We start from the raw sequence: 22,593 nt of genomic DNA, 5'->3' as shown, positions 1-22,593 counted from the left end.
TGGACATTTTTTTTTTTTTTTTTTTTTTTTTTAACTCGTACTTTATTTTGGGATTCATTTAAACATATCTTAATCTAATTAGCTTTTTCGGTATTCCAAATTCTGTAAGAATATTGTACAATGTTTCTCCCCTAACCGAGTCGTAAGCTTTTCTAAAATCAATAAATAGTTGATGTACTGGGGTATTGTATTCCCACTTCTTGTCAAGAACCTGTCGAATAGTAAATATTTGGTCGATAGTTGATCGATTTCGTCTAAATCCGCACTGATAATCTCCAATAATTTCATCTGCGTATGAGGTCAATCTTGCTAATAGAATGTTTGAAAGGATTTTACAGGATGTGAACAGAAGAGAAATGCCTCGATAATTATTACAATCAGTTTTGTCGCCTTTCTTGAGAATTGGAACAATGATTGATTCTTTCCACTCTTGTGGCCATTCTTCCTTGTTCCAGATAAGGAGAATGAGTTTGTGTATCTTGTTCCACAATTTTTCACCTTCAGCTAAAATTAACCCGGCCGGAATTTCGTCTACGCCCGGAGATTTGTTTCTTTACTTTCTTTACAGCGATTTCTACTTCTATTCAGTTAGGTCCTGGAATATACGGTTCTGCGGTGTGTATTTCCCTTTCTTCACGCACACTCGTTTTTGGCTGCGTGTTAAGCAAATCGTCAAAGAAATCTTTCCATCTATTTAAGATACTATCTGTATCAATGAGAACTGTTCCGTCAGCTTTCTTTAATATATAAGCACGAGGTTGATAGGATTCCTTAAATTCGTTGATCCCCTTATACATGTCCCAAATGTTTTTATTTTTACTATTATCTTTAAGTTCTTTAATTTTAGCTTTCAAGAAATCGTGTTTCTTTGTTCTAAAAGTTTTGGAAGTTTCCCGCCTGATGTATACGAAATTTTGTGTAGTTATTTCATTCGGATTTTGTAGCCAACGTAATTTTGCCTGTTTTCTCTTCTCTGCTAGTTTAATGCATTCCTGGTCGAACCATGGTTGTTCCTACGTATTTCCGCTTGTCCCAATTTTTCTTTTGCTCAAATTTTAATGCTATCTCTAATTTCAATCCAAGTATTCCCAACACTAGTGCACTTCGAGTCATCTAAAACCAAGAATCTATTCAAACTTTAATTTCGTATTTCTCTCTTACCTGGCTCTCTTCTAATTTTTTAAAATTAAATCTCTCCGTTTTCAGACATTGAATATTTCCTTTATTCAACGATAATCTCTGTTATTATCGCTGCTACCAGGTAGTGATCAGTGTCACAATCAGCTCCTCTAAACGACCGAACATCAATTATGCTAGATTGTCTTCTTCTATCTACTAAAACGTGATCAATTTGATTATGTGTTTTTCCGTCTGGTAAGGTCCAAGTGTATTTATAAACGTCGCGATGTGGAAATTTTGCATTCTTCACGGTACGGTTTTTGGATGTTGCAAAGTTCATGAGCCTAACACCGTTATCATTATTTTCCTTATGCAGACTTTCGTTCCCTATAATCGGTTTGAATCTCTCGTCCTACCTTCGCATTGAAATCCCCTAATAGAATTTTCATACGGTATCGCGAGAGCTGGTCAAATATCCGTTCCACTTATTCGTTTTTTTTTTTGGGGGGGGGGGGGATGAGGTTGTTAGCCTCACTCAAACCCCCAAGCTGGAGGACCACTCCTTGTTGTCTGTCAGCGACTGCTTATTCAGTATATTCGCAGCTAATCTCTATATCTAGAGGCCTTCTCCTCGATCTGCAACCTAAGGACTTGCCATGCCGTGGTAATAGAAACCCACATTACACGGCGTACACCATTTATGTAGATCAAATTCACTTGATCCACTTTCAATTTTTAGCAATTCAGTTCTCTTTATTTTGTTATTATTAGCCGCACCAACTTACTCACATTTCTCGTGGTGACATTGTTCTCATGGATTGGGGAAGAGTTTGATCTTTATCTGAGCATACGTTACTTTTCGTTACTGTCCGTATTGGGAAGTTCAAGTCTTCTCTGGACACTACTTACAACTTAGTTTGGAGTGAACTTGAAAAGGCGTTTTCGGTTGTCAGTACATCTTTGCCAGGCAAGGTATAAATCAGCCTGTTGGAACCACAGGGTTCATCTTACGCAATCTATTCACTGCACGAATCCAGAGAACATGTAAGGGAGGGGAGAAGGAGAGCAAAGAAAATATTTGGTGGGGAGATATTCTTTTTTGCATCAATAAGAATAATTTTATATTATTTCACCTACATTAAAATAACTCATATATAGGGGACAGATGTAGTCATCAGCATGCGCACCGACTACGTGGTTGCTCCAGGTCTCCGGTACCCACACAAATTATCTTGGTGCAGCGCACCCACAAGTTTTAGTTTGGATGCGGGTTTGAACCCGTTTCTCTTGTGTTTAAGTCAGCCGTGTTACCGACTGATCGAAGGCAGCCCCAACTTATCCTTATAGTACCGGTATATTTTACTTTATCACAGCACAGCCCTTTATGCCAGTGTTCATAAAAGATTTTAACTAAAAATAAATCAATCAATATGGAGACTTTCCTGAAAACATATAGGCTAACACGTCCTGCCATTGATATGCACCCACATATATTTTGGAAAGTCTGTGCCGTTGGTCACCAGGTGATGCCTGTCCCCTTTGGCATCGTCACTGACTGTAAAGGATGAACACTGGTTTGCTCACTAGTCCAGTGATGGCTTTGTGCTTCATCCCGTGCCACAAAATTATTATTTCCCTATATTATTCGAATGTTATGCAAAAGTCATGGCAATTTTAATGAGAACGAAGCAAGAAATTCTGAAATATGCACACGGAAGGTTAGTAAATATGTAACCGTTACATGTAAGAGTTGAATAAACATACATGTTCCTATCAGGATATAGCACAAGAAAAATAAATTCAACGAATCTTTCGTTTCATTGCATCTCTGATGTTCCAGTCAATATGGCAGCGTGTGTACATAATCTTCTCGTATGGTGGGAATGAGAAGTACTCTACCGTCCACTACATTCGCTGAACTTATCACCCTGCGATTTCGACCTAATACCAAAACTGCAGGAGCCTTTACGTGCACTTTTGTAATAAATGATTCCATGCTGATCTCAAAATAAATCTTCGGGGATACATTCGCAACAGTTCGAATGTTTTTTAATAATTTTTGAAAATTTTCAAAATATGTTTTTTTTTTTTCCGAGAAAATCGAATACAAAATTTTGGATTTTTCAAAATATATATATATATATATATATATATATATATATATATATATATATATATATATATAATCTATTAATACTAATCTATATACCATCCGAAAGTTCTTTTTATAAACTTTAGAATGTCCTTAGCTAACGTCCTAGATCCCTTAAGGTCAGCCGCAAATGCCAATCGATCATACGTCGTGCAGTTTTTGGTAAATTTTGAGAATTTTAGGAGACTGTAATTTCGAAACCAGTTTACATATCAATCTGGAATATCAGGGTCTCATTTTCAGTGATACCACGAACTGCACCAAATTTCATCAAAACCTGGCCAGCTAAAGTTGAATCTGTTTGAAGATTGTGCTCATTTGACATGGAATGGCTTGAAAAGAACATTAAGCATTCTCAGAAAAATATACAATGCTACCATCTTCTAAGGCAACCAGTTTGATTTTCCCTTTAGGATGACAATGATTCTACGGATTTAACATTGACAGCAATAAACACTTTCGACTATCCCAACATACTTTATTTAAAGCAATGTTAAATATGTACGTATGCATAAAGATGATCCTAAGGTAAATAGGATATCTTTAATATGCACTTTAATCTAATTTGCCATGAAATAAATGGATCTTTATTCTATAAATTTCAAATTTCACGATTCGTGGAATCACTTGAGTACACGTAAACCAGAGTTCGAATTACTCGGTATAGACTTAAACACTATTAGATTGGTTGGATTGGATTTAAGTTTAGCATCCCTTTCAGCAGTAAGGCCATATGCGACGTAGAACTACAGATTAACGTAAGATTAGAACCTTATTCGACTACAGGACACAGAACTAAAGTAATAAACTAATTTACGCAGAACCGATTTTCACATAATTTTAAGTAACTTTCTTCTTCACGAAAATATTAAAATATAATGGCAAAGAATGTGATCAAATGCCAATATTTACTTATATTTTGATTTCTTTCCTGGCAGAAGAGTAGATGTGATCAAATGCCAATATTTACTTATATTTTGATTTCTTTCCTGGCAGAAGAGTAGATGTCGAACGGATACATACATTTTTACTTTCACTATCTAAAAGCTTTGATTATCATAAGACATAATTAGTATATTCGAGTAAAACACGACTCAAATTTACACGTCTTGCGTTTTCTGTCAGTTTTCAGACAAAATTTAGAATGCAATGTGATTGCATAGAAATTCAAATGGGCTAAAACGTCTTTTTCTTTATTTTTCATTTATTTATATTTTCTACTCATTTACTTTCATTTATTTATATTTGCGCAACGCAATTTCTGGTCTGGCTATCCATATGTAATTTTTCCTATTTTTTTTTAAGTCAAAGAAATTATCTCGGTCAGTTACTGTAAACATTCTTGCATGTAGACAACCTTCAGGCAAAGATCAGCTCAGGTTTGAGTTCAGGCTTAAAAAAAAAAAAAAAAAAAAAAAAAAAGTTATATGTTTAAATGTATTAATTATTTTTAACATTAGGGAAAATGTATATTTCGACAATAGTGCATGAAGTAACATTTTTCACTTGCAATTTATTGTCAAATATTGCCAACAAAGTAATACTTTCGGTTTGAATAAAGAAAGGAAAAACGGAACATCGTTAGTGCTACATAAAGTGCAACCATACCTTCGTCTCTAATGCAAGACATGAAAATATCAAAACTTTTCAGTGCAAATAGGTCAATATTCTTACGATTATTTTACTGCAATGGCGCACACCACTGACATGGAATGGCTTGAAAAGAACATTAAGCATTCTCAGAAAAATATACAATGCTACCATCTTCTAAGGCAACCAGTTTGATTTTCCCTTTAGGATGACAATGATTCTACGGATTTAACATTGACAGCAATAAACACTTTCGACTATAAACTTTTTATTTATTTATTTTTTAAGAACAGCAGGACACTAAATAACTCAATTTTGGTGTCGAATTATATGGGTATTATAACGTTAAGGATTTTGGTATTTACTACGGTGTATGGTTATAATTCCATTGCTTATCGAGGCTATATCTAATAAAATAAGTTTCATAAACTAGTCTTTCTACTTGTTGTTCTATTATTCTACACTTCTTATAATAGTTCTAAGTGTAGTTAATACTAAAAATTCGTAACTGCAAATGTCAGCCTACTGGGGATGACTGTAATGATTCTGTTCTCTCAAGTTTCCTGCCATATTACAGTTTTTTCTTAATTAAGTATGGTTCAAGGTGATAAATGGAAATATCTTTGTTTTTCTACAGATATAGGAAGCTACCTGCGGGATGCAGAAGAGAAGCAGTCGTGATCTTATTCTGAAAATACCCGCCAAACGTTGTTCCCAGCAAAGTGAAAAGGAAAAGAAATATAGCAGTACATTAAATTCAATACAGCGCTTCAATATGTAAATTATATTATTATGCTACTACAGAAGGCGTTACAATGCATTCTTTAACATTTTACTATCCTTTTTCTTGACTGAAAGTTTGAAGTTAGTTAGCCCAATAAATCAAATTACAAGCTAGTTGGATAGCTCATTTGGAGATTGATAAAACACAACTACTTTGAAAAGCACACACAATATCTATTCCGCGATCGAACCCGTATAACGTAAAGCCTTTGAGTTAATTGTAAAAACAACGTAGTCTCTTAATTAATTTTTATTCAATCGCACCACTAATACCAACTGCAACGGTAGTGTTTTCAAACGTAGGAAATACCAACTACAAAAAGAAAGAAAAAAATCAGTACTTCTGCACAAAAAAATAATCAAATCGGTATCCCATAACATATCTGAACACGATAACAGCATTTAAGAAGTATTATTTTATGATACTTTTAACAAGTACTAAAATTGTGTTACATAATTTTAAAATCAATCCTTCAATTTTGAAATAACAATATTAAAAAATAAAATTATGCTATGAACTTCGGTAATAGGTTACCACACATGCTTTTCGACAATGACACGTCACTGCTTATTTTACAAAACCTACGGTTTGGTTGGTCACGTCTAAGGTAAAAATATAATGGCATGCGAATAATAATTACCTTCGGCTTTCTCCTCGTCTCCTGAGTGTTCATTATCAGAAGATGCCGCTGACCGTACTTCACTCTTCTCGGATGTGACAGCACTCTTCACTGATCGACCCTCTTCTTCGTCGTCAGATGCCTTCGCTCCTGCCTTCTCCTCTTCATCCTCGCTATGCGCTTTCTCAGATCCAGACCGACTACGCTCATCATTACTGCCTTCCTTACCACCTGCCTTGTCCTCGTCATCTGAATGTTCAGAATGTCGACTTGGCGATGAATGACGAGAGTTTGGCGATCCTGAGCGGGAAGAACGTTGTGACGCCGGTGACTGGGAAGATCGATGACTTGCGGAACGGGGGCTCTGCGCCGAACGAGCTGATTGTTGTGAGACATGGCTACCAGTAGGGGATCGCTGACCGGAGTGTTGACTCCCAGGAGATTGTGGTGACCCAGGAGCGGAATCGTTTTGCATCCCCGATTGTGGTGACCCAGGAGGAGAATCGTTTTCTCTCTCCGATCGTGGTGACCCAGGAGGAGATTCGTTCTGTCGTTCCGACTGTGGTGACCCAGGAGGAGAATCGTTTTGCATCTCCGATTGCGGTGACCCAGGAGGAGAATCGTTTTCTCTCTCTGATCGTGGTGATCCAGGTGGAGAATCATCTTGTCTCTCCGATCGTGGTGACTGAGAGGCAGACTTTGGAGCGGATTCTTGTTCACTTTCATTGTCAGAATTTCCTGCATTAGATTTCGGCGAATGAACACTTTGAGAAGGGCTTCGGCTGCGGCTACGACTTCGACTGCTGCTTCTACTTGATCCACCACCAGACTCAGAGCCACTGCCCTCTTGGTCAGATGCCGAGTCTCTATCTGCAAATAACGATAAAGAAGATATTAAGTTATTATTCTACATCACGGTGCAGTCTAAATTAAAGTATGTAACTTTTGTTTGGAATCCCATTTATCAGTTTAGTGCATATTAAAAGTTTCATAAAATATTTAACTTGTGATGTTGATGAGAAATATAAGGAATTATTAATTCACTTCAATGTAAGTTAGAAATGAACAGAGAACGTATGTTCAACTTTTCTTTCCACAAAACTCTTTATAGTCCTATGGGTTGTACTAAATATATATAGTACAAAAACTATATATATTTAGTTGTGCTGTCAACAAGTTACCACTTGTAGCTAGTAATTTACATGTGGGCAGAAACCATTCTGAAATATATGGCTGAATCCTGTTACGATTTTATACAGTTTATCGGTTGCTATGTTTGGGTTTAATTGTAAGCATTAGTGTCGTAATAAGACTATTTCTTTAGGTTCAATTTCAAACAATACTGGTTGTAGTTCAAGGATCTATTTGAGTTAAAATATGTGCTAAAGCAGCAGAAGTATAGTAACTGTTACCTAAAATAGCGTTCGCAATTAAAGATGTTAACAAGTATTTGGTAGCATCTTTTATGAATACGTTGTGGCTATGGTTAAGGTTTATGCATGACTGTAATGGTTCTGTGTTTATAAGTGAAATTAAATTTTTAGTTTAATGTGTGTTTATAGACGATATACACAGTAAAACCACTGGAGTTATTAAGAACACTTACACTATACTTAAATTATATAAAATACATCGCGTCTTAATAACAATACATGTTTTTTGAAACAATTACATATTTTCTTTTATTTGCAAAATAATAATAACCATTGAAAAATAAAAATAAATAAATAAAATTAAAAATGAGAATTATTTAACTATAAGACATCAAAACCTAAAATATATATAGCAGTTTACCACCATTAGGCAAACAATGCAATGACGTCACGAAACAATTTGCAGGTAAGAATGTCACTGGAAGTACACTTAAATAATAACTATGTAAGATTATAGTGTATAAACAAGCGCTTCTGTACAACACTAATATTCGTAACAGCATTTAATACACATTAAGCCATTTAAGCTCTTATCACGTAGGTCTAGGCTGCTTAATGGGCACATATTAATATTACATTATTTAATTTTTTCACATAATTTCCTTAGAAATATATACCTCTCGATCCCATCACGACTCCAAAATTACATTTTAACTATTTTTACAAAGGTACATATGATATTATTATTATTATTATTTACAATAAAACTGCCGTTCTGAAAAGAAATTCAAATCCGATTTTTCGGAAATACTTTTAAGTACATTTTTATTGAGTTGTGTGTCTAAAAAAGGCTTATACTACTAGGGCTTTGCAATACTCAAGTTATAGTTCTCTACACTAATTAGAAGCCAAGATATAATAAATTAAACAAGCTAATACTTAGCTTCTTTTTTGGACAAAAAAAAGAAAATTTCGGACCGTAAAATTTCAAAAACTTATGAATCTAGAAGGCTGAAATTCGGTAACTTTTCAATCTTGCTACGATATCTTCAAATGATCTAAAAACAATCAAAATCTGAAACTCAGTCTATGGTGTGTTGAATTGATATGGAATGATCCATCACTCACTCTGGTGCCTTCTATTTCAACTCAGACGAAGAAAGAAAAAAAAATGTATCTTCACCATCTCAGATATTGTTGAAATTTTTTCTTATAGTAACTAGACATGTCTTTAAGGGACCCCTACTTTTTTGTTTTGTCGAAAAAAAAAATCCGCCAAGTAATGGGCCATCAAAAACTGGGAGTACAATTTATGAATTGTTGAAAACCTGAAAAATGGTGAACTTCGGAGCCCCACCATTCAGCTATGGAGACATGTAGAGTTATAATTCTTGTTGTGGTATATACATATGGATATAAATAAACTATATTTTATTATAGTTTGGTTTGCACATGCGTATCTTTTTGAACATAACAACTGAGTGCTGGTGGGAGATGAGTAATAGCTTCAAAGTGTGTTAGTATTGTATGGTAAACTAGCAGCGTTCACCCCGCTTCGCTGCGGTCACCCCGGAACGCAATAAACGTTGTTACTTAGATAATTTTTACTTTTTCGCTTTCAAGTGATATGATAAAAACCATAGAAGATTGCAGTAAATGTTAACATTATATCGCCTGTCATTTATGTTAACCCGCCCCGCTTCGCTGCGGTCACCCCGGAACGCAATAAACTTTGTTACTTAGATAATTTTTACTTTTTCGCTTTCAAATTGCAGTAAATGTTAACATTATAGCGCCTGTCATTTATGTTAACCCGCCGAGTGACACGGTCATGCGGGTTGCATATAAATACGTTTATTTTTATACCTATGATGAACTAACAAAGGATTTGTACGTTATGGACACTTGAATGGTCAATTATCTCAAGACACTGGTAATTAAAAATTAAAGTGATATGATAAAAACCATCTAGGGTCCAAATCCTAATAACCCCCCAAAAATAAAAGAAATTGGTTCAGCCGTATTAGCGTGATGAGGGAACAAAGGATTTGTACGTTCTCTTTTATAATATAGATTAACATATGAACGTCAGTTTATCTGAAAAGTCGAAGATTGCGATTTTTTTCGAGCACATCCGGTTAGTATTTTAAAATTCTGTTTTCAGGGTTGATAAGACCTAGTTACTTGCTTTCAAATTTAAAAAAAAAGAAATGTATCGCTTCTTTGTGCAACCATTTTGTCTCAAAAAATTCGAGAAATTGTCAAATTTTCAAAAATCGCCATTTTTGGGCGCCATTTTCTCGAAAACATCATCTTTTAAAATTCTGAAATTTTGTCAGATGGTTCAACTTTACATCAATAATAAACACACCAAATATCATTCTCGACCAATGCCTCATGAATTAACTACATCCTTTTGAAGTTAGCGAAGTTTGTTAACTTTGATGTCACAGTTGGCAACACTGGAAACAATAAAAGTGCAACGATTTGATGATGTATGTAGTTCACTTCATTAAATAACGATCAAAAGTTTTTTTCCTAACTGCTTTTTATTATTTTGATCACAAAGGCTCTCTGAAATAGCAAAATGAGCCTCTCCCTACTCCTCCGTTTTCTTAAACTGAAGTAATCTAAGATGGAAATTGCGATTACGAAACACACACATTTTTTAAGTTCACTTACTTAAAATGGTCTTCGGAAACAAAATTTCACTGATTTTTTTTTTCTTCACATGAAGCAATCATTTGCTTGCTTGGTATCTTCTTCGTTAACAGCATGTAACAGTGCAGATGCTCCAATAGGTGTTCGTGCACTCACAACTCGTAGCACATTGTCGATAGTCACAAAACACTTATTCTCACTTCTCTTATGCACTTCTGGAAACATGTACTCTGTTGAAGGTCCACGTGGAAGCATAAAGAGCGCTTCAACTTCACTTAATTCATGATTTATTCATAATAGTTCTGCTACGCACATCTGGTTATTATATATGCATGTAACAAAAGTTCCTTTTTGCAGACTTCTTAAATCTACAATTTGAATGGCAGAAACTCGATTTTGGGGGAAGCATAAAGTTAGTTCATGGTTAACCGTTACTGTAAAAAGAAAGAAAAAAACCTTCGCCATTTTTCGAAAGCCAAAGGTGACTTCGTTGAATACCAGTTACCGGTTGCACACTTTTTTTTTTCTTTTTTTAATTCAGTTCCTGTCAACAAAACGAGCGTAATACCCGGAGTTTGTACTTGGACTATACTCACGAATTCTTCTGCAGTTTTAATCCTGCCAGTTTGTTTTTGCCTAAGGTTAAGTCGTGTTCCCACATTCTTTACCCCCCCCCACCCCACCCCCCTCCAATACCATCGTAGAGACCCTTGGCATGGCCGGTTTCATTGATGATCCACTGCTTTATCGGACCTATCTGCATTCCGGACATCTGAAAGCGATTTTTAAAGCGGGATGCAGCACTATCAAAAATTACTTACACGGTTTGGGAAATTGTAGACACTTACATTCACGTACTCGAACCTTTTTCTATAACCTATATTTTCGCTTTCCTTCGAATATTTTTAGAATCTTGAGTACGGCTATGAATACATGAGCCGAATCGTGTGTTTTGTCGTCGCTTATTACAGCAAAACTCTCAGTTGTTTCATAATATACCACTGCCCGGAAGATGGAAATTCGCTCATTTTTACAGTGATAACCCTGAATTTCACTTTGCAGAATAACGGTTAACAGTCCAGTTTTCTGCGAAGTCCACATAAAGTAAAATAGAATTTGTATCTTGAAATTTTGCACGATGCTTTTCGGTAGCAATTAATTCTCTTTGGATTTTCTTCATGTAGTCATGAATTACAATTCTTACAGTTAAACCAGCAACATACAATACGAAAAGAGAAAATGGCACAGATTTTTTTTTTTTTTTTTTAATGAGACTATTGTTTTCCCATATGGCATTCACTTTCATTTTCATCATGATCAATAATTAAAGACACCACACTTACTCCTTCCACTCCAGGACATTCACCACATTCTTGAAGAAGACAGCTGTCATTTTCTACGGATCATACTACTAAAGAAAATAGGTCACTCATGACAGCTTCAATACAGGCCTTTGATTTGTTGCAACGCAGTAGCAGCCAGGGTGGATTGATTTAAATCAGTCTGATTTAAATCACGATTTTAATCAAGATTTAAATCACTTGATTTTTTTAATAAAAATCATTGATTTAAATCAAATTCCGAAATAAATTAATTTAAAGTGAAAATAAGTAAAATCCCGTTTCTGTTCTGTTATTTCGATTATGGAAGATAATAATCATAATACAATGAGACTCAAATGTATGTAAGCACAGTATGAAAACGAGTATCATGCAGAGGATGATTAGGGAAAATCCCGTTTTGAACGGGTAACGGGAGAATCCTGCTTTCTTCTTTTCGTAACATAGGGTTTTTAAATCGTTAACTATTCCAACGGAGAAATCACCATCGACATTTAAGACAAAAATTCTTTTATGTCCACGTCTATTTGTTTGTTTCCAGATAATAGGGGCGTATTTAGAGGGGCCCGATCCCCTTTCCGAAACAAAAAAAAAAAAAAAAAAACTTTAGGCGAAATTTATGTACTAAATACATAGCATAGAAGTTCCTCGGGACCGTAATAGGGCATATTTTGGATGCGTTAAAATATCGAATAATACTGTTGATAAAGTGGATTCTTTCAAATATCTAGAATCAATATTAACAGACGAAAACTATATTTACGAAGAAATCAAATGTCGACTAAAAGCATGAAATTCGTGTTATTATTCAGTTCAAAATCTCTTGTCACGAATTCTGTCCAGGAATTTGAAGATTTAAATATATATGCCTGTTGTTCTCAGGGTGTCAAGCAAGCAAGCATAATCAAATTCCCTGACTTTCCCTGACAAAAGTATAATTTTCCCTGACTCTGTCATTCTTTTTTTTTTTTTTTAGTAACTCATGAAAAGTAACTTATATTTAAATCATGAAAATGAAATCTTTCAGTTTTACGTCCCACGATTAAGCCGGTTAGGCTAAAGGAGACGGTGATGATGAGTGATGAATGAAATGAAGAAAGTGGGAGGAAACAAGAGAACCCCGAGAAAACCCACGAACACGGTGTTTGTCCACCACTAAGTCCACACGGCGCGAGCCGGGATCGAACCAGGAAACCCAAGCACCGGAGGTGAACGCTCTACCAGTGAGCCACCGCGCTCCCAACTTATATTTAAAGTGAACTGTAAGTTTTCACCATTGTCTATATGCTTCATATAATATTCTACAAACGTACAAACGAACCAATTCATTTACCTGTAATTTATGACTATTTTAGTGGCATTCCTTCACCTGTCACAGCCTGGGAAAGATTTTTCCCTGACTTTCCCTGACTGGTAAGCACCCTGCTTCTGTATGGTTGCGAAACATGGTCGCTTACTATGAGGGAAGAACGTAGACTGAAAGTATTTGAGAACAAGATCCTGAGACGAATATTTAGACCCAAGAGGAGCGGGAATGGGGGAAGCTTCATAACGAGGAACTACATAATGTATACGGTTTACCAAACATTGGTAGGGTCATCAAGTCTAGGAGGCTCAGGTGGGCAGGTCATGTAGCCAGAATGGAAGAAAATAGGAACACTTTCAAATTCTTAAGTGGAAGACCAATCGGAAAACGACCATTAGGAAGATCTAGGCGCAGATGGGATGACAATATTAAGATGAATCTCGCAGAAATAGGAATACAAAATAGAAACTGGATCCAGTTGGCTAAGGATAGAAGTCAGTGGAGAGTTTCCGTGAACGCGGCATTGAACCTCCGGGTTCCATAGGCCATAGAGTTAATTAGTTCATTTTGGGCGAAATTTATGTACTTTACATGTATTTCGTGCCGCTGGTTAGTTTCGATTTTTTAAAAATATACTCCTGCCAAATATCAGGAACTTTCGTGAAAAGAAAAGTGTCATGTTGATAAACGTGAAATAGGTTACGATTGAGGATTAATTCGAAATTAAACCAAAATACTTTCACTTAAATGGCATAATTGTCATTTAATATTAATTCCTAATGTTTTTTCTCCAGTTCGCGACTTGTATTATACGAGGAGAAAGATTTGATTTAAATCAAAAAAATCGATTAAAATAAAAAAAATCAACAAAAATGATTTTTATTAAAAAAATCATGATTTTTTTCCACCCTGGTAGCAGCTAACTTAAAATTTTTATAATGCACATAAATTTCCCTCGCAGGTTGCGGACTGACCCACTTTGGTCGAATACTATAAAATTTCGAGTGAACCATTCTTAAGCTGGGATTGTTCTGTTTAAACAGTCCGTAAATTTCTTTGATGAAACGCGTCAGAAAACGTTTCGGTTTTTTAACTTTTTGTCCATTTTTGATCACTGTAATGACATCGCACTTATTGGGACTTTGTCTGGAGCATTCCAATAGATCATCAGAATTTATTGGATGGCCATTTCAAGTAAATTTAAAATGTGTGTGTTTCGTAATCGTAATATCCATCTCAGATTACTTCGGTTTAAGAAAACGGAGGAGTAGAGGGAGGCTCATTTTACTATTTCAGAGAGCCTTTTTGGTCAAAATAATAAAAAGCAGTCAGGAAAAACTTTTATTCTTCATTTAACGAATGTGAACAACAGACACTATCAAATTGTTGCACTTTTAATGTTTCCAGTGTTGCCAACTGGACATATCAAAGTTAACGAAACTTCGCTAATTTCAAAAGAATGTAGTTAATTCATGAAGCATTGATAGAGAATGATATTTGGTGTGTTTATTATTTATGTAAAGTTGAACCACCTGACATAATTTCAGAATTTTAAAATATGGTGTTTTTGAGAAAATGGCGATTTTTGAAAATTTGACAATTTCTCGAATCTTTTGCAACAAAATGGTTGCAGACAGAAGCGATACTTTTTTCTTTTTTTTTTTTTTTTAAATCGGGTAACTAGATTTTACCAACCCTGAAAACAGAATTTTAAAATTCGAACCGAAAGTGCTCGAAAAAAATTCGCAAACTTCGACTTTTCAGATAAACTGACGTTCATTTGTTAATTTATGTACAAAAAGATACGCATACGCAAATCAAACTATAGTAAAATATAGTTTATTTATATTCCTATGTACATACCACAATAAGAATTATAACTCTACCTGTCTACATAGTTGAATGGTGGAGCTCCGAAGTTCATCATTATCCAGGTTTTCTACAATTCATAAATTGTTCTCCCCGTCTTTGAGGGCCCATTACTTGACGGGATTTTTTTTTTTTTTCGACAAAACAAAAAATATGGGTTCCTTAAAAACATGTCTAGTTGGTGTAAAAGTGTTTCAACAATATCTGAGACAGTGATGGTACATGCTCTGCCTGAATTGAAATAGAACTCACCCTCTACCAATGCAACAAAGATGTCCATTTAATAACGAACAGGTAACAGGACTATATTTCTCACATTTTCCTGAACAACAATAAATACAAACCATACGGAAATCATTTTGAACTCCAATATAGATTTTTTTTGTGTCCCAGTGTGGACATGAAATCAGGACGAACTTAATTCAAAGCTAAAAGAACGGACAACACAGTCTAAGCTGCTGTTACAATAGTGATTTGTTTCTCTTTTGTGCTGTCTGTTCCTTCTCTCACTTCACTAACTTATGTTCAATCTCTCGATACACAAGCACATACCAAAAAATGTAACGAAAATGCCTCGACCTAGGATGTGATGTTCATGATTTCAGATGATTGGATACATAGAATAGTATTGTATTAGTATTTTATTACTAAATGCTTAGTCACGAGAGGCCTCTCCTCATTGAACATGTAGACTACTTCTGACTCCTGCATATAATGACGTAGTTTACTTTCTTAGATTTCGTTTCAGTAGTCTAGTTAGTAAATATAAGATTACGTATCCTATTTATAAAACAAACTACATAATTGAATTTTTGTATTGCACTGTTATAAAACAGTGTTTTTCATACATGTTTGTAATAACTCTTTGGTTATGATAAAAATTCCAATTACGCAAAGAGCTCTGAAACGGTCTCTTTATGTTAAGTAGAGGACTGCCTGTATATTATTTTTGTTATCAATAACACACTTTGCCGTTAGAGTTTTGGACGTTATATTTAATGGAGACTTCCACCATTCCTATCTATCTATTTATCTATACAAGGTCTGTCGACCCTACTGTCCCTTTCCTTTTTTAAGATCGCGTCATAACTACTCTTCTTTGAAAATCGAAGATGCAGTAAAATCGTGACGTCACGGCGGGAGCGGAAACATCTTTCGCCCAAGGTCCTTGCCATTCACCCATGCTTGTTAGTTTGATTTTTGCAGGGAAGTATGTGATTCTTGTTTTGCTGCATTGAGAAAAATTAATTATTTTAGTGTTCGTGTTAGCTTATAAGCGTGTCCAATTGTACGATAAGTACTCGTCGCAATCATAACAGAAATACTAAAACTTCCGAAGTTATTTATCAGGTATTTCTCTCGGATCTTCTGCGGAAAGTTTGGCAAAAGAAATGCCGTCGGAAAGACACCTTTAAAGTTGAAAACGCCACTGTCTATTCCGATCATTTTATTCCCGAAGTTTATGGACATGATTTAAAATGTGCTTCTAAATATTTCACTCACGAATAAGTTTAAACGAGATGATGTGCCTTCACTGAACTTATCAGTGTCATACGGAACAGTGTTCATGTAAATAATTAAAGAAATAAGTGTACGGAAGCTAGATGTTTAAAGAAAAAGCAAATCACACATTGGGGTGTAGTCAGATGAAATAACTATTGTGACAGGAACAAAAAATAACTCTTTATGTTATCTTCGTTTTTTAAATTTTACGTCCCACGATTATGCCGGGTAGAGTAAAGGAGACGGTAATGATGAGAAATGAATAAAATTGTGAAATGAAGGAAGTGGGAAGGAACAGGAGAACCCTGAGAAAACCCACGCACACGCTGTCTGTCCACCACAAAGTTCACTTGGCGCGAGTTGGGATCGAAGCAAGGACCTCATGCACCAGAGGTAAACACTCTATCACTGAGCCACCGCTGCTCAACGAAAAACTAAAGTCTGTCAGTATGTATAAAACTAAAATAATAGATATACAAACGAATTTAAAAGAATTGGAAATGAAATGAAATTTTTGAGTTTTATGTCCCACGATTATGCCGGCTAGGCTAAAGGAGACAGTGATGATGAGGAATGAATGAAATGGTGGAATGAAGAAAGTGGAGAAAACGAGAGAACCACGAGGAACCCCACGCACACGGTGTTTGTCCACCACAAAGTTCACTTGGCGAGAGCAGGGTTTGAACCCGACCCCATGCACCAGGGGTGAACGCTCTACCACTGAGCTTAAAAGAATTGGAAAGCAAATGTAACAAAGAATTAATTTCAAAGGCCAGTTCTAAAATATAATATTGTGATCGTTTCAATCGAGTGATTAATAATCGGGTGGTGGATATATTACGAAAAAGTTTTATACTGGGCCAAGTAAATATGCTAATAAATAGCAAGGAAGAACTAAGATGGACTGATTAAGATATCATTCGTGCATTAACACAACGCATCTCAGTGATAAATTATACTATCATCTGGGGTTACTACTTCGAACCTCCGTACTCAATGTGCCAACAATTCGATGTTGTATGCAAAAATTACCTATTTCTCCTGGTATTCTTATCCCAGTTTAGAAAATTTTGACGAGGGCACTGCTTAAAGAGTGTGGATAAATTTTCAGTGCTTATATTTGATGAAATGAATGTTCATGGGTGCATGTGCTATGACGAAGAGGTTTATTTAATTTTGGAACCATGCGGAAACATCCAGGTATAGAAATGCGGAATATAATATTGAAATGATTCAAGACTTGATAGATGTGTGGAAAGATGTGCCAGTGTATTATGATTTCTATAAGACTATGAGTAAAAACTTACTCTTCGAAATCATATCGAAAGTTGAAGTCGTAGGATAAAAAGTTGCAATTCTTTTCAACTTGAATGGTGGCAATATGAGGTTATTTGCTGGACTCATTTCACCTTCTTCCGGGTGTATGGAAGCAATAATAAATTTTTTAAAAAAAATTAAAAAGTTATATTTTGAAACTTTCACACACAAAACTGTGGAGAGAGAGAGAGAGAGAGAGAGAGAGAGAGAGAGAGAGAGAGAAAATCTGTTTTCCTTTGCAAGTCGTTACGGAGAAACACTGGCTTAGAACACGATATTTGTCCCTGCTTCACTGCGGTAACGTCACCCTATAGCTGGAGAAAGTGGCTACGCAGAAACAGCGATTATGAAGGGACCTGTAAAAGCGCGGAACAATAGGGTCGATGGACCCTGCTATCTATTTTTATCATATATACAGGGTATAACGGGAAAAAAGTTCATACGAACATATATCGCGAAACTCATTAAGGAAAAGGAGTATATTTATTAAGGAAAAATAAATATATGTTTTTCTTTCTTTCATATATGCAATATTAATGAAGTAAATGGATTTCTAAAGGTCTTTTAAGCTCTACCTATCGGCAACGACCCCGCGCCATGTTTCTGCGGAATAACGTAGCATAATTTGCCCAAGATTCTATCGAAAGTCTACGGGGTTATCTCGATATAGAGCAAATATAGAGAATTTGATTTGTTTTTCAATCTGAGGACATGTTGTAAAATTGTACTATAATAGTAATATGCTTTCTAACACTTTCGTTAAAGCAAAGTTACTCTTGCTGAAAAAAAAAAAAAAGATAGATTCCATGCCTGAATTGGGTAAGTTTAGATTAGGATAGTTCTCCTAATTGTACGATTACAGACACAGGGTTAAATTATTTTACTATACTAGTTATTGAACCTCCTCACTGTATGCAATATTTAATTATTCCAGATACAAACTAAGATTCGAATCAAATTTATTACAAACGACTTGTTAACAAATTAGCCTTGCACTACCACAGCTCATTGCATTAGTAATTGCATGTGATGGACGTGACATTTCGATTGTGGGTTTTATATGTTGGTGAAGAAAAAGAGTTATTACGTTATGTGGAGCGGCACAGATTATTGAATTCGAGCCACAAGTGTGGTAAATGTAGGAAGACAATGAAAATAAAAAAATGAAGGAACACTTACATTTTCGAAAAGTGAACATAGTGTTGATATTTTGACATGTCATTGGCAAAAGTCAACAGTGAAAGGTAACTTTCTCGCGGACACAAAGTTGTCGATGAGGAAGGTACTTAGCTTAGTGTTTTTAGCAACATTCTCGTTTACGCACATCCCACAATCGCTGACGCGCCTGCTCCCTATGGACGCATTACCTCGCTTACGCTAGGGGCCCTCCGGTGCGCTCCTGTCATAACTCTATTAGATAACATTCGTGGCTTTTAGTGTGCACCGAGGAAATCTTAAGGAGATTCTAAGATAATGACAATGAATTTTCTCATAAATGACGAAAAATTCACGTTTTCAGCTTAAAAATACTGAACGTACCCTGCGGCACAAAGGCCCTTCTGTCAAATTGGTAGCACTATACTCTTGTCAGTCGGGTATGGACTTTCAGGTTTCGAGTAGAAGAATGATGAATTTAAAAAAGAAAAAAAGGATATATTGAGGTTTAACAACTTAAAGTGTATTACTACGCAGAAGTATGTGGGTACCCCTATAAGATTCAGGGATAGATAATTTCCGCATTTTTAAGTACATAATATATGTTCTTTAAAATGTAAAGAACGTTACTGATATCTGGTTACCGATAACCGCAACTTGATACATCTCATGGTTGCCCGAAATATAGGGGGGGGGGGGGTGGGAATTAAAAAAAGAGAGCGACACCATAGATATGTGGCGTTTGCGTAATTTTAAAAAAAAATACTGGGCTTAACCACTCCAATAACCTTTATAATCTAATGCAAACACACATTCCTACATGGAGTTTGGGTGTTGCATGGTGCTCTTTTTTAAATATTTTCAAAACATGACTTAACAAAGTTCTGAAGAACGTAGCACGATACATGTTTATCGAAAACTGCAAGTTGGAATAGTTAACGGTTACACCGAAACCAATGTAGCGACATCATAGTGGTGTGGAGTATGTATACCAGGAATCAGGGTTGGCAAAAACCATGGTTTTTATTGAAAAAAAAAAGTTTGTTTTTGGGGGTGGGGTTTAAACCAGGGTTTTTTTTTGGCTTAAATAATTTGCTCTATGTATTTATATCACAAGTTTGTTTCGCCTTGGTGTTATTATGCAACAACCGGGTTAAGGGTGGAAGGGATCACATAAGCTTAAAGTGGAATCCAAACCGTATCTCGAGTTACATCCGAGAGAAATTGTCCTCCATTTGAACTCGAAACCGGGACTAATTGGCCAGAAATGCGATACGTCTGCCGACTCACTCTCAATAGACTCCTGATAATAATACGTTGTACTAATCTTAACATACTTTTAATATAATTGTCAAGAGTCATCTCAGAAGGACAAAAAGATAAAGAGTTGCACAAATGAAACCATTATACAGAATTACATATGGACAATTTCAAAATACTGCAGAGTACGGAAGAACTAATTTAGTCCAAGTTATATAACAAATCGTTTCCAGGGTATTGAAAAAAAAAATCAGGTTGCATTAGCTTTAGCAAAAGAAAAGGAAGACACAACGATAAAGCTATTATTTATCATCAGAAGTTTCCAGATTCTTGTTTTGTGGCCACCCAAGAATAAGAGTCAACATTGTTCAGCTTAATTAGTACTTTTAAGAAAAAAATTTAAAATTTTCATAAATTCTAATTGTATAGATTATATTTGAAATTATAGAGCTAAATTTTTATGACTATTTATTCGTGCCAATTTGTTAACAATTTACATCATAACAGATTAAAAAAAAAAACAAATTATTATTAAACATTTGCCTCATTAAACATTTGCCTCGATCGTGGTATCTCTATGATACTTCATTAACATCTTTATACAATGACATTGTTATATTGCTTTAACATATCCAGATTCTTCAACATGATTCTCAAACATATTTCGTTAGTACATAAAGAACCTATTATTACTCAAAGAATTAACGATCCATCCCTTCTAATTAGGCGTTCATCACTTATCATATTCCTGTCGATCATCAAACAACATGTAAATTATGCAGCCATAGGCAATATCATCGCTACTACAACTCCATTTTTAATAATAAAAATAAATGAGTAGCATCATGCATTACTTTACTTTAACCTATGCATTGTTCGCATAACACATTTAATATGAAAGCACTACTATTAATGAAAGTGATATATTTACAAATGTCTAGCGAGAACGAAAAAAAAAAAAAAAATCTATATATACTCGACAGGGTCCAATTACTGAAACGCCTCTTAAAGAATTATTATCATTTTTAACTTTTTATCTTTGTTTACAACTAATTAAACTTAGAGAGATGGATACGCATAAGAGCAAAGCAAGTTGAGACATATTTTAATGTTTCGATGAGGCAAATATATATATAGGCACGAACAGTTAATTACGCACTGTAACTATGGCACGTTCAAAGTAAATATCTACCTAACGGAAAATAAACAAACATAGCACGAAATAGTATTTTATAAATAGTAATGTCGAACTCCGGAGGTATGTCCAGAGCAAAGTTATCCCGCATCGGCACAGATCCATTACTCGCATTCCTCAAGATACGATATTAACATCGGAGGACATGTTATATTCAAATTTTCCTAACCTACAAAACTAAATATATGGTGCAACGAAATGAGATCATACATACGAAAGAAGATTTTAAACCACTAATGTATTAAGAGATACTATAAAAGGACACACGACAAAATAAGAATAATAGACACGTTTGAAATACAATTTTATCGACATTACACGTATTGAATATGCACACGACAAAATATGGCAAGCACGGATACAAAAATACATTACAAATTAATATCAAAGGGATACACGACAAAATAAGAATAATAGACACGTTTGAAATACAATTTTATCGACATTACACGTATTGAATATGCACACGACAAAATATGGCAAGCACGGATACAAAATACATTACAAATTAATATCAAAGGGACACACGACAAAATATAGGAAAGCACGCTCAAATCACAATTGTTACCGGTTCTACATATAAGAAATGGAAATTTTATCTAACCTACATGCATGTATTACAAATACGACTAAAAAAAAAAAAAACTTTAATATATTAGAGCACTCTCAAAGAAATTTCATCTTAATGTTTACGACTGACATACATCATGAAGCAATATTGAATCAAATGAAATGAATTACGAAATACTTAAATTCTCAGACACGGAATATTCGTATGTGCGTTCATAGTAAAGGTTTCCCAACCAAAATAGTATATCTCTCAAAGAAATTTCATCATCATTAACACTTACAAATGACATTCGTCACTGAGCATTTAACATTTTAACATAAACCGTCAAGTGATCATGAGTGCGTCCAAAGTAAAATTCACCGCGGCAAAACAAAATATATCACACGACAAAACAAAAGGCACATATTAGATTTGACATCACGGACAATAAATTCTAATTTCCTAACCTAACCGACATAAATACTATGGATCACACATTTACAAATTACACCTAACCTAACCTACAGCAAATATTTCACAAAATAAGGCATCACCACGAGACATAATTCAGTAATGTGTTTAACATAACCTATCTAACCTAAATATTCAAGGTACATTGCCATCGAAAGGTACGTACAAAGTAAAGTATTACCCTAATATCAACATACACATTTTCAAATTTACGTAGAGACACACATAAGATTTAGTAATTCAATTATACATGTTTGTAGTATGAGTGGATGATGACGATTGACAAGTTTAGAGACGCGTAACGCCCTTTAACTTAGTTACCCATCCTG

At 35.0% G+C, this 22,593-nt stretch overlaps 1 protein-coding gene across 1 annotated transcript in view; it reads right to left on the bottom strand.

The window, feature by feature from the left end:
• Positions 1-22,593, bottom strand: part of Atu (Another transcription unit) — a 74,877-nt gene that overhangs the window by 34,164 nt on the left and 18,120 nt on the right. The window contains exon 2 of the mRNA XM_081735907.1: positions 6,286-7,134. Coding sequence (XP_081592033.1) covers positions 6,286-7,134 — 849 coding nt within the window. The remainder of the gene's footprint in view (positions 1-6,285; positions 7,135-22,593) is intronic.

This window comes from Thermobia domestica, chromosome 13, assembly GCF_964235325.1.
Source record: "Thermobia domestica chromosome 13, izTheDome1.hap1.1, whole genome shotgun sequence".
NCBI lineage: Eukaryota > Metazoa > Arthropoda > Insecta > Zygentoma > Lepismatidae > Thermobia > Thermobia domestica.
Note: the sequence above shows the minus strand (reverse complement) of the source record. Positions and strands in the feature narration are given on the sequence as shown.